The 13,052-nt window shown below is 40.9% G+C and overlaps 1 protein-coding gene across 12 annotated transcripts in view; it reads right to left on the reverse strand.

The window, feature by feature from the left end:
• The window catches only part of LOC121519743 (receptor-type tyrosine-protein phosphatase F), a 272,460-nt gene that overhangs the window by 59,857 nt on the left and 199,551 nt on the right, over positions 1-13,052 (reverse strand). For all 12 annotated transcript variants that reach the window (XM_041802600.1, XM_041802610.1, XM_041802607.1 and 9 more), the window contains 4 exons: positions 12,906-13,006; positions 11,995-12,242; positions 7,350-7,428; positions 5,951-6,175 (listed from right to left, as the gene is read on the reverse strand). In XM_041802600.1, the coding sequence (XP_041658534.1) occupies positions 5,951-6,175; positions 7,350-7,428; positions 11,995-12,242; positions 12,906-13,006 (653 nt within the window). The remainder of the gene's footprint in view (positions 1-5,950; positions 6,176-7,349; positions 7,429-11,994; positions 12,243-12,905; positions 13,007-13,052) is intronic.

Genomic DNA, 13,052 nt, shown 5'->3' on the forward strand with positions numbered 1-13,052 from the left:
CCAATCCTTGTTGTGAGTGAGTGGAATATAAAATGTCTGGAAAGCACTGCAAACAGAAAGCTGTGGTAAACACATCTCTGTGCCACTAACTCACCTCTTCGTTTTCAAAAAGAAAGGCACACATTAGCACAGTGTACTCTCCCACCAGTTCACTTTCTCTCATGCAAGCTTCACAGGATGGACGGGACACAACACAAAAAAAATTAGCTTTCCTCTTTTCCTCTCTCCAACAGCTCCCTTCCTCTCTGTCTCACATCACACAATATTTCATGCTACCTCCCTCCCTCACTCTCTTCTCGCATTAAATGATACTGTTTATACACACCCAGCATCTATCATCCCATTTCACACTTCCCCCGGCTTGTTTATCTGCCTTGGGTGCTGGGGAGACATGAAGGCACACTCTCTTCTTTCTTTCTCTCTCATCCCCCCTTTGCCTTCCCTTCCCTCTCTTCTTTCCTCCAACCACTGCTGGCTGCTTGTGGCCATTGATATACGAGGGCTTATTAAACCCTGGCGGTCCTGTTTGATCTACGCTGAGGGAGTTTTGGTGGTGCTGTGGAAGTGTAGTAAAGACACAAGTCATTTACTCCAGTACTTGTTGTCTTATTCTCCTGGGTCTGGTGAAGATCCTGCTTGAGGCTGCTTCTGCCAACTGCTCGATCCCGCTGCCTGCTTTACCTTCTGTACCCGTTTGTGTTTGGTAATAAATGTTTGCAAGTGCTGCGTTGGGGGTGACAAAAACAAACGCTGCTGTGGTATCAGAGTTTTACAAAGAGAGTGGATAGGGGATTTGTGCGGCGATCAATGACAGCCCGCCTGTAGTTTCTACCTCAGAATTCGGCATGTTGTCATGCACACAGGAAACAAGGTTTAGGGGGGGAAAGGGGGAACTGAGGTGTTTACATGCCCTGCAGTGATCTCGCTCATGTATTTTATATGCAGCAGGTCAGTCAAAGGATTTCTCTGCTGTCCTCTACTGTACTTCACACCAAGGACTGAATATTTGGAGGGAATTCGTGACACTGCCTCAAGAGTTTTTTTAAAATCCAGGTCTTTGGACTGACAGTTCAGTGAGACAGCAGGCTCTGTAGCACCAATCTGACAGTTTTTTCTACTCTGTCCTTGGTTTGTCACAAAATAGTCAGCTGCTACATTGTGAATGTCAACTTTTTTTGTTTCAGTGTTAGTCTGACATTGAATGTAATTATTCTGGCTGCAAGGATAAACTGCAAGAGTAATTATCTGTACTTTAATCCCTGCCACTCAACTCTAATTCTGCAAAAATTCCTTTTTATTCAGACATAGGCAAACTTTAACAAGCCTACTCAGAGCTCCTGTGCAAAACTTTTTTGTTTCTGGCTATTTTGGCGCCCCCTGTGGATAGACAAACTGAAACATCTTTGATGATTATGTCCTGTACATAGGCAAGAAGTGCTAAGGCAATTAAACAAGCTTCAATTTCAATCACAATATCAGCTTCCCAATCATGACAACAAGATAATCATGATTAAATAATTACCAAATGTGTTTTTTCCCAACAAAGTTTGCCACACAGTAAAAGGTTCAGCTTGTCTAGTTAAACTTTGGCCACAAAAGTAAGTCTTTTTGTTTTAATCATATGTCATTATTTTGATGTATCTATGCTTTCCCCCATATTTATTTCATTGGTTGCCATATTTAAAGCCTTAAGAGCATTTAAGTTTTAAAGTGGATGTACTGCAGATGTTGTAAAACCAATGACTTGTGAATTTCTATATTGTTGTTCACTTGCTGCTCTACGTGCCTTTAATTGCCCCCGGGGACAAATAAAGTTTTTTTGAATTTGAATTTGAATTTATTGTGTTGAATAATCATGGTCTTACTAACAATCAGATCATACGCTCAAAAAAGGATATTAAATTATATTAAATGATAAATCTCCATAATGATAAGAAGACACTTTGAATAGAAGCATGCTAAAAAAGTCACTTTAGCTATATGTTGTTTATCGTTTTAAGACACCTGCCTCCTGGAATATCATCAAACCCTAAAATAACTACATAGAAATAGTAGATCTCCATACCATTGGTTGATTTTGCTTTTAAAGGTAATAAAAACTCATGAGTACTAATTTTAGACTGTTGTAACCACATTAAAACTCCCTACGTGACTCTTAAATCTTCTTTTGGTTTCTGACAATTATGCATCCCCAAATTAAGTGCAATTCAGGAAAACATAACTGTGAGAGTCAGTAACAACAATCCCTAACTTTTATAGAGACTGCAGCTAATATGGAGGGTGTCTATATTCCAGTTATTGTTTTTTTATTGAAATGTTTTATTGATTGTTTATTGATCATTTAAGTAAAAATGCTCAGTAAAATAGATAGTTTTTTAAGTTAATGAAAGCAAAGTTAACCATTTAGCACCTCCACAATCTGTTTTACTACAGTTGTGTAACTGGACTTCACTTCTTCTTCTGTTATTTATTTAATGGCAGCTAGAAATCAGCTACCAGATGCACTATGGCCACTGTCAGGAGGTTGAACTGCCTCACAACCAGGTAGTGATTAAGATGGCAGAACAAAATTTCAAATTGACACCAGTTGCATGAAAGCTTTGATTTTTAAAATTAATGACTGGATATTTTCATCTCCTTGTCCATGCCTACTTTAGATGAAGAAGTTCATCTTTGCTTATTTTGTCCTTGATGTGTGTAGGAAGTGCTCTATGACAAACTTCTTACCCTTCTGTCCTTAAACAGTCATATGTATTACTCATTTTAAGTCTTTGCTCTAGAAAATATAAAAAGGCTGTTTCTTCAGTATGCTCATCTGACACCTAAGCCGTGAACATGCTTTAAAAATAACAATACAGAAAGAGGCAGCGCTGTCAGTGATGGTCTTCTTTGCTTTTATAGGTCTTATAGAAACATCACAACTAATTCTGGTCTGTTTCATAACCAGATAAACTCCTTATCTAGGAGCTTTAAGTTTAAACATGGTTTCTCTGTGAATGCAGTGAGTCTCTGCAAACCTTTCTCTCAGTTCAGGAAACCAGGCATCTCATTTGCATGAAGTTGAAGAAATCGGGTTAGCGCAGAAAGCCGTCAGTAACCAGGTAGCTGAAGTGCAGGTAAACACTTATACTGACTCACCCTGTAAGTGAAGCCTGATTAATCCAAGCGATTAAGTTTTGAAGTGGGAGGGTGCTACATAGTTTAAGGAGGGGGAGTACACAGAAAAAGACAAATCTTGAGTGCCACTGATCCAACCTGCAGCGGATGGCGGGTGCAGTGAGAGTGTTGTGCAGCGATTGGGGTTTAAGCATCTCCTTTGAAGTCAAGTGTATCATGGCTGCCCACTGTAGCCTCCTTCGCACCTCCCTCCCCTTGTCAGAGTGAAGGAGAGGGGGGATTACTGAGAGGGAAAGGAAGGGGGGGCTTTAGGGACATTTAAAGCAGCATTTCAAGGGAATCAGGCCTGCTTTACAGACTCCCTAGGCCCTGTGACCAGGCCCTCGTCTTCCTCTTAACACCAGCTGCACTAATCAATCTCCTCTGCTCTCTTCATGGTGGAGAAAGACGGGAAGAGGGAGAGCGACACAGAAAAGAGGAGAGGGAGCAAAAGAAAAAAGGGAGGAGATGAGAGAGGAGAGAAAGTGAAAGGTGAAAAGTCTAGGGTTTGGTTTTGGACATTAGAACTTGCCCCCCTCCCCTCTGTGCCCACCCAGGGCCCAGCTACTGAATATGCAAGTCCGGGGTAGTGGATGAGCCCAGAGCAAGGACTCTCGTCCCTCCTGCAGTGAAGTTTACTTCAGACCAGCCCGAGGAGAGCTGGGACCCTGCGTTAGTGCTGTTTGACGAGTGTACAGGGCCTCCACTTGGAAAGCCAAGAGTCTTGTATAAGCATTGTTAAGAGATCTGGACAGGGCCCTACCAGCTCTCCAAAATTGCAAAGCCGGATCTCTGATGTTGTTGTCGACTGATAAGGGAGTTATCAGGACAAGCTGCAATGACTTTTAGAGGCGGCGCTAGTAAAGGGTAAGTGGCAATAAAAACAACAACAATTTGGCTTGCCACTGCCATTTTAGAACGGGCTGATTGGAAGCGTTGTCAGAGCCTGAGGACGGGTGATAAACTTAAATAGTTTGTTTGAAAAAAAGAAAAAGTGACACAAACAAATGTAGAGTACAAGCTCAGGTAAATTAAGTTTTAATCTAACAAGTCCAGGAAGGGGCTTTACTTAGAAAATCAGAAATACTGCTATGAGGCATGCTGTTGAGAGTGACTGTCAGCCCTCAATGAGTAAAAATGATGCCGAACTTAAGTGTTAATTTTGGCAGTTGAATAAAGTCTCAGCCTTTAGATTAAAATGACTTTTAGTTTTATGCCCAGTTTGGACCAGAGATTTATAAATACTTGCGACAGGCTGCTCTGTGATATTCTAAAGCTGGCCAGTCCACTCTACTGCAACAAGAGGAGATGATGCATTGTCTCCATGCTATGACCCCCACTCAATTTAAGTCTGTCTTTGGGATAGTGCTGCACATTCACAGTTTTTCTCTTGTGTGTTTATGTCATCATGATAATACACAGTATTTACATCATATATAGGTGCATAAGTGAGATTAATCACTAAATCACCCTAGTAATCATCGTCATATCATGGCAGCACAATATGGCACATCTGAACACAAAAATGTTGTTATAATGAAGATATCCGTCAAGTAAAAAGACATTACCCACGGACAAACCGAGCTCCTACAGCCTTAAATATCTCATGTATTAGCTCATATAATGCTGAACATCCTGCTTGTGTGCAGCTAATGGGGGAGACGGGAGTGTTTCTGTGCTGATGTTTCCATCCGAAAAGTTAAGGGACGTCCCGGTTAAGACAGCTACAAAGGCTATGCTCAGTTCTAATCTTTTGCTCAGATCAGATTTTTTTGTTTGCCTGTTCACATTGCATTCAAATTCCAAAAGAAAAGATATGCATCTGATTTAGAACCACATACGAAAGTGACCTGAATCTGATACAAAAATGCAAGACTTAATGTGACTTGTGCTGTTGTTTACACTGCCTGAAAAAAATCATAAATGAGTCACATATGAGCAAAAACATCAGATTTAGGTTGTAGGCTGTAGTGTTAACGTAGCCATAGAAAGTAGCTGGATAAGTGGAAGAAGAAAACGTGCAATTGTCTCTAAAGCTCTTTCAGGTATTCCTGTGATTTTTATGAATATTTGACTGTCTAGAGTAGATGGTCTTCCTAAAAAAAAGCACAATGTTTCCTGCAGTTAGGTCAGAATGAGGTTGGTTTATGTTTTTAACACTAACCAACTCTTACTCCAGGGTAGAGGCAGACTGAGACCCACACTTTCAGCAGCTGTATTATGGTTGTTTGGTCTGCACCAGTATTCGATTGACAGCTTTCACAAAAGCACAGCCGTACTAACTTTGCATGCCAATTTGAGTTAACTGAAGCAAACAGGCAGATTTAAAAGCACCCAAAATACTCATGCCTGTGTTGTGACTAAGTGCAGTGCTGTTGTGTAATAAATGCTAAGAATACAGAGGTAAAGATAAAACAAAATTATAAAAAGAAACAAGCAGACTTTTCTTGATTTAAGTGGCAGATCTTAATTCATTCTTATAAGGATACCAAGCTGGGTGATAAAATCAGCAAAGGGTAGCACACAAAATTAATGAAGTAGAAAAACTTTAAAACTGACAGTCTGTTTAGTATTTGTGTTTGAAAAAAATGAGCAGCTTTAACATACAGCTAATCTTTAGGAATGTTGATTTTACATGTATTTAAGAAATTATTTTCGGCCAGTCTCAAAACGTATTTTTATCAGTTTTTTTAATCACCAAAGATCATTTTTAGCTCGTCTTAATGCAGTCTTCCCCGTTGACAACAATTTATGTCTTAATTTTAGTGAATGAAGTTAACACTGATGTACTTACATAATTAGCAGCGCTGTCTGTCCCCTCGGATCGCAGCACAGCCAAAACAAAGCACTTATACTCCTGCGAGCTGGTGAGGGGTTTGTTATAGAAGCCGTTGTATCTCTTCTCATCACCCAAGGTGAACGTGGTCGGCAGTGAGGCCAACTTGGCAGCAATGTAAGGCTTAGAGGAGTCAAGGTGGCGTCTGCGCCTAAGAACAGGGCCTTCACTCGACCTGAGCAGCTGTGGAACAACACCGAGAAAAGAGTTTAAGGTCAATGCAAATTCAAACCCCCTTATTTAAGATTAAGTGTGAGAGGAAAAAATTCTTATGAATGATAAATGGATTACACTTTGGATGCTCGTGTTCATTTCTTTTTCTTCTGGCAAAAAATCTCTGTGGTTAGCTTAATAAAATACAACTCCCTGACAAATCAGTGTAGTTTTGACCAACTTAGTGTCCTAACTTTGTTGCAGTCACACTCCGTCAAGGTATTCTTCTTCCCATGTCTCAAATAAGAGATAATGAGTCCACACAGCTACCATGCCCTTTGCACACTGAAATAACTTTGCAAACAATGCAGCCAGGCTATGAAGTGAGCAATTAGCGCCTGCTCCAGCACACAATCTCAGCATGACTGCCAGCCTGGTTAATAAATGAGCAGCAGCATACAGCACTGCGGCATTATGTTTTCAGCAACATTTTGTTTTCTGTCAGTGATGTCTCATGTGCTGCTCCAGATGTAGCTTTATTAAATCATTATGTCGGAGGGAGGAGACAATGGCCTGCTCAGTGTTTAATGACTCAGGGAGTCCCATCTCTCTCCCCTCTCTGGGTCTCCTCTGTTATTTCTTCAGGGAGCTTCAACAATAGCGATGTGAAAACAAGGAGCCTCGCAGTTTACTTAAAAATGATGCTATTAATATTTAGGCATGTCATTTAGCCTAAATTCTCCTGTGGACGGGGAAGACCTTTATTCAGTAGAATAATAAAGTAGTCATAAATCTTTATCCTCATTTGAATACCTCAAGAATAACTTTGTTTGAGGTTGTCAAACCCTGATTATAAAATTATGGAGCAGGAATTTGTGACTACTGTTGCAAAAAGAATTACAAAGTGTACTTTAAAACATCTACATCCATAGATAAATACACATAAGCATGTTCACTTTGCAGTCAAACTATTGGATTTAGCAGATGGGTACAGTTTACAGGCCTGGCATCCAATCAGGACATTCCCCACCTGCCCAAGTGAGTCATTGTTTAAAATCTCTCTGCCGTGTCACCCCCCTCCCGAGCCCAGGAGGGTAGAGCTAATTAGCTACAAACCGTGACTTCCTACCCAGTTGGAACGGAAGATGCTATCCATGAACCCTGACCTCACACATTAGCCAATCAGCCACCAGCTGGCACTCACCTCGTCCAGGTCCATCTCGTCTGGATTCTTCCACCGCCGTGTTGACTGGGACACCGGCACCACCACGATGTAGTACCACCTGCCAAGAAAAATAAAGCTTGTGTAAAGACAGACCAACTGGAGCACGCACACACCGGGATCAAAGAGGGCTGAGAGTATTAATGAACACAGTCAAAACATTTAGGAGGACATACTTTCACTGTGAGGTTTGCTGGAATGAATTCAAAACTTGGAGTGGTACACAAACAGGGTCCAACCAAGGTCGAACACCAGCAGATTGGTGCTGCATTCTCCAATTAATGGCTAATCACTAAGAACATCTGCCATGTAGACTGGAACAAACACGATCCCAGTGAGAGGAGCCTTCAGCTAACTCACACCCCCATAGGACTCCTTAGATTAATAAGAGCGGCTATGTGACTACTCATGTGTGTTTCCGTTTCTGAATTCATCACCTGTTTTCACACATGGACTAACTCTGGAACATTTTCTGAAATATCAGGGTCAGCAGCATGTGGGAATACAAAAAGCAACACTTTTAACCTTGAATTTTTTGTTTTGTTGTATTTTGTTTGGGGGGGGGTGTTAATTTAAAGAGGAAGACAGTGGATAGAGTTAAAGATAGGGATGAGAGAGTGTGGGAGAGACATGCAGTAAAGGAGCCACACGCCAGACTTGTTACCTATGATGAAAAAATACTATAGGTCTTGCTTCAGCTATAATAAAGTGACGCCTGCAAGCCAGTTTGCACAGTCGATCTCAAGCCTAATGATTCACACCTGACATGCATCTAAATTGAACTACATGACGCACATCCCCATAATTCAGCTGCCTATTTAAGCTGCAAGATTTCTGGTCTCTTCCTCTGCTGTGGAATTGCCAGCTCTGCCCTTAATTAGCGCTGCGCTCTTGCTTCAACCCACCTCCACCCCAGCATCCACCTGTTTGTTCTGACAGGGGGTTTAAGATGTCATCTCACACCTCAACTCTGAAAGTAAAATAAATCTGCAAGGAGTGATGAAGTCAGAGCCTGATGCCTTTGAAGTCTTAAAAAATCACAAATGTGGGTTGACTGAGTAAAATGCCTTTAAAAACCTTTCAACCTTTACCTCATTGATCTTAAATTTCTCAAAATAGCAATACAAATACATTTTATTGGTTGATTGAGAGTTGGGGAGACATTAAAGAAATACAGCCAAGTCTATGACATCTGAAATAGGCGATTCCTCTCCTCTCATATTTAGACAAATGAATCATAACTTTTATTCAAGAAAAAATGTATATCTAATTCAGTGATGATGAAACTAAAGAATGGTCCAGCATATCCTGTGCTAAAAGAGATTACAAAGGAAGCAGTGAAGCACCTTTCCCCATCATTTAGGGGATTCGAACAGCTCTTATGGCAGACAGTCAAACACTTCTAGGTCATTTCAGTTAGGAACCTTCTTATGCAAAAATGACTTTTCAAGGAACCTTCAACCCTGTTGATTTGTCTGTCATTTTGGATATTTTCCCTCTCAAGACCGCCCTTCTTGGGTAAAACTTCCTGCTGTTTGATACTTTGGTGAAAGAAAAACTCATGAGGATTTCAGAGGTAGGCATGTGTAAAAACCTCTGTTATAAAAACCCTAATAGGCAGTCAAGCATCAGAAATGTTTAGGAGCTAATCTAAGGTGTAAAATTATTGATAAATGGGTGTGCCCTTTGAGTGCATAATGCATCAACACCTGTTTCTGTGTTTATTTATGTAGCAGTTCTCTTGTCGTCCCTCTCCAGATCTTCCCCAGTCTGTCTTCACTCGGCTCAAAGTTTTTTCCCCACAGCGGCTTCACCCACTTGTAAAATCAGCTGCTGCTGACAGAAAGAGCAGCTGCTTCTCTCCCCCTTTTCTCTCCAGGCCTCAGCTCTGTGATTCAACAGTCAGTCAAGTCTGGGAGTGGGAGAAGGCATGTATAACAAGGCTCCTCACCCAATCTCTCAACCCCCCCACAACACACACCTCTACTCTCCCATCCCCAATCACATGTGCTCTTTGCCTGTCAATCTGTGCTGGAGCTTGGCCAGTGCTGACAGCCCTGTAATCTTTTCACCAATCAACCCCATGCACTCTCCTTTCTGGGATGTGTGAGTGTGACTGAAGGGAAGGCTTTACACGTCAGGGTCAGACACAATTCTGCTCTTAACAATATCAGTCTAAAGATAATGCAGCTCGACCTCATGTTAAAAGTCTCAATTATCATCAGACGCTCTGATAACCCAGCTGAAATTAAAAGTTCCTGTAAAAGTTTAAGAACAGCGTCAGCGCTGATCAGAAAGAAGTCTAACTCTTGAGCTGCTGATGCCCTGACATGGATTATTCATTTTCAGACTTTGTCTCTGTAGTGCTGTTTAAACACAAACATTTCCATAAAATTTAATGTAATTGTACCATAAATGATTAAATGACTCTGTACTTTAACCGCTGGATAGTGACTGTTAATCAAATGAGTGTAAATTTAAGTTAAAACAGCTGCAGAATAGGACTGTTATTGCTTCCTCAGAGCCACAGTGTGCTTTGAAATAGTTATCACATTAAGAGCAATTATGTATAAAGTAAGCTCCTATTAATATTTTACACAAGATGCATTATGAACCACTTGCTCCCTGATGGAAAACTTTGTCACTGAAGGGGACAAGGGGAACCAAATACAAATAATGCACAGAGCTCTTTATATTATTATCCAACATTCCCGTCTGTATTCACTTGCACAATCTAGTGCCACGTTTTAATGTAGCTCTATTGTTTCTGATTTTATACTGTTTTAAAGTCCTTACATTCTACCTATATATTGTGTTACGAAGATGACACATAATTCCCCTCTTTTACCATAGCCCCCCCATGAGCTGAATGAAACAACCCTTTATTAACCAGCTCTAAACAGCATTGGTGTGAGTCTCTTTGACTTTGCAGTGAACTTTGATGGCTGTGAGTGGAGAGATTTGAGAGGAGAAACAAGGTGAGGGGTAGGTACTATAATAATGGTTCATTTAGGTTGTTTCCACTGAGTGGTCCGGTTCATGTTTGCACAACACTGTATGTATTTATTTGCATTTCATTAGCAAAAGTTTTAAAGGCTCCCAAATAACTGACCCTGTCAGACTTACATTTTTGGCACCCTTCTGTGAGGGTGCTAAGCTTACCTATCCCTGAAGGATAGAGCAACACACGTAGTTTGTTGATTAGTTGAAAGAATTATCACATTCTTTGTGACAGTATTAATAAGACAAACACGTCACCCAACATGTTTAAACATCCCTCGGCTTTAGAGAGAGCAACTTCAGGACTGTCTTTAATTAAGCAAGCAATATCAGTGCAGGGTACTGCACTATGAACGACCTGACTGGGAATTACTGTAAGTGAAGGTGCGGTGGGAAATGGATGGCACAGTGTCACAGAGGATGGCTGCAGAGGAGTTTGCGTGGATGCCCGAGCAGCACCAATCAAATTCAAGAAGCTCTGGAGTGAATACTGAAGAATCAAGGACCACAACAGCTAGAGTCCCATCCTCAGAAAGAATTTGAAGTAGTTCGACCTGCATTACGTTGCCCTGCTATGAAGTCGCGCTACTATTATACTGCAACACAGCTATAGCCATCCAACTTACATCTCCACCCAACAAGTGAGAGTACAGGTTTCTCTGGGAATGCAAGCAATATTGGGGTTTACCATGCCAAACTGGACTCAACCACTTGGTGGAAACACAGCTATTTTGACATCACAAGGAACACAGATTCTGCCCAACCTATGAGAGTTCATGTCTTCAAACACTGACAGGCCATGAACAAAGAACTGTTTTAGCTTATTTCACATCTAGGGAGTCAGAGGATATACCAGTTGTCCAAATATTAGGGCTACAAAACACTGTATTTTGCTGATATACAATATGCTAATATTTAAATCTCATTTTAGTTGATAACAAACCTTTTTTGTAAAGAACACCAAGTATCCTCTAAGGTTGAGAGAGGTTGAGCTAAGTGGGGCTGAAAGAGGAAAGTAGACAGTCTGACAGCTATTTTTCGTTTAGGACATTATTCAAAATGTTCAGGGCTCACAGTGTGCTCCCCTGACTGTGAGGCAACCACCTAACCTGATGGCACAGTTGTACATTTTGTCAATATTCAAGGCAATTTTATACTTTTATTACAATTTAAATGTACCAATATGAACAGCCGATACCGTGGTGGTAAATATCAGCAGAAACTTTCATATCTGCCGATACAACATTTAACTTTTAAAGCTAATATGTGCAGATGCAGATGTCATGCCACTAATATTGAGCATCCATAACAAATATATATGTTTTTGCAAAATTACCAAAACAGGGGTTTTCATGATTTCCCCCCCTTTTAAGTATGTGTTTTTAAGTATGTTCTATGGTTTCTTATATGTGTCACTGTGTTTGAGCGTATCGCCTTTAGTTTAAATGGCAAATATTTTCACACACAAATCAAAAACAAATTTCTGCTTTTGCATGCAAAAACATCTATATTCTATTCTATAGATCTACTTTATTATTTATGCTGATAAAAGCTGTAACTGACTGAAACCAACATAAACCATCTATTGAGGAATTCATGAGTCTAGTCGGTGTGTCTCAGTACTGACCTGACACGTGTGGTGGCCTGGACCTGAGGCAGGTTGACGGTCATCTTGCCACCCTGAGCCTGATGGGTGCTGGGTTTGGTCTTGATCAGGTCTGGGGCGGTGCGGATGGACACCTGCTGCTGCAGACCCCCGGCAATGTTGCCCCTGCTTGTCAGCACAAAGGAGTAGTCTGTGTCTGGCTGCAGCTGCGAGATCAGCTTCCTCTTCAGGTTTCCCAGCACTTCCACGCTTTGCTGGTTGTATAAGATCTGTGAGCACACCAGGGAGAGCTTAGAGTTGTGCTTTGCACAGACACACACTAAAACACAATCTATAACCTCCGGACAAATGCAATTTCTCTCCTATCACTCCCTCAGACACACACAGACACACACATGGACGAAAGCAGCAAGTCTCTCAGAGAGGAGCCCGTCTCATCTGACACCTTGTCTCATGTGCTTAGGTGTCACTTCTGCCCATCGGGGCCTATCCAATAGTTTTTTTTTTACGCTTCAAATTGTCTTTGCACCATTACCATGGGGTGGGAATTGGTATAATATCATCCTGACAGATTATTACATCTCATAAATGAACATGAGTCTGAATTTTTGTATCTCTCAGTGCAAAAGCAGGAATACCTGCATTGAACCTCAGTCACATTGTTAAAACTAAAAGTCTCTACAAGATACACAGGCTTGAAACAATAAAAATAAGTGCTTTTTAATTACAGATGTGCTACAGCTCCTTTGTTGCCCTTACTTTATTTAACTAGAGGATGAAAATGAAAGATTTTAAGAGGTCTTATTTTCTTATTAAAATTACAGAAGTAGCCAGCATAACAAACATTTTATTCTAAAGTGATCTCGAGGACTAGGTCTATCTGAAAGTGTGCTTTGTATATTTGTCAGGATTACTTAAATCCTTGCACTCACCTTGAAAGGCGCTTGGGATTTGTAGTTTGGTGGCAAATCCCAGGTGAGGAGGACTGATGTTTTCATGACAGCTTTGACACCAAAGTTAAGGGTGGGAAAATCTAGGAAGGGAAAAGCCTTAGATTATTATCTCATATATGACATCTT

This window comes from Cheilinus undulatus, linkage group 13 (assembly GCF_018320785.1).
Source record: "Cheilinus undulatus linkage group 13, ASM1832078v1, whole genome shotgun sequence".
NCBI classification, from domain to species: Eukaryota; Metazoa; Chordata; class Actinopteri; order Labriformes; family Labridae; genus Cheilinus; species Cheilinus undulatus.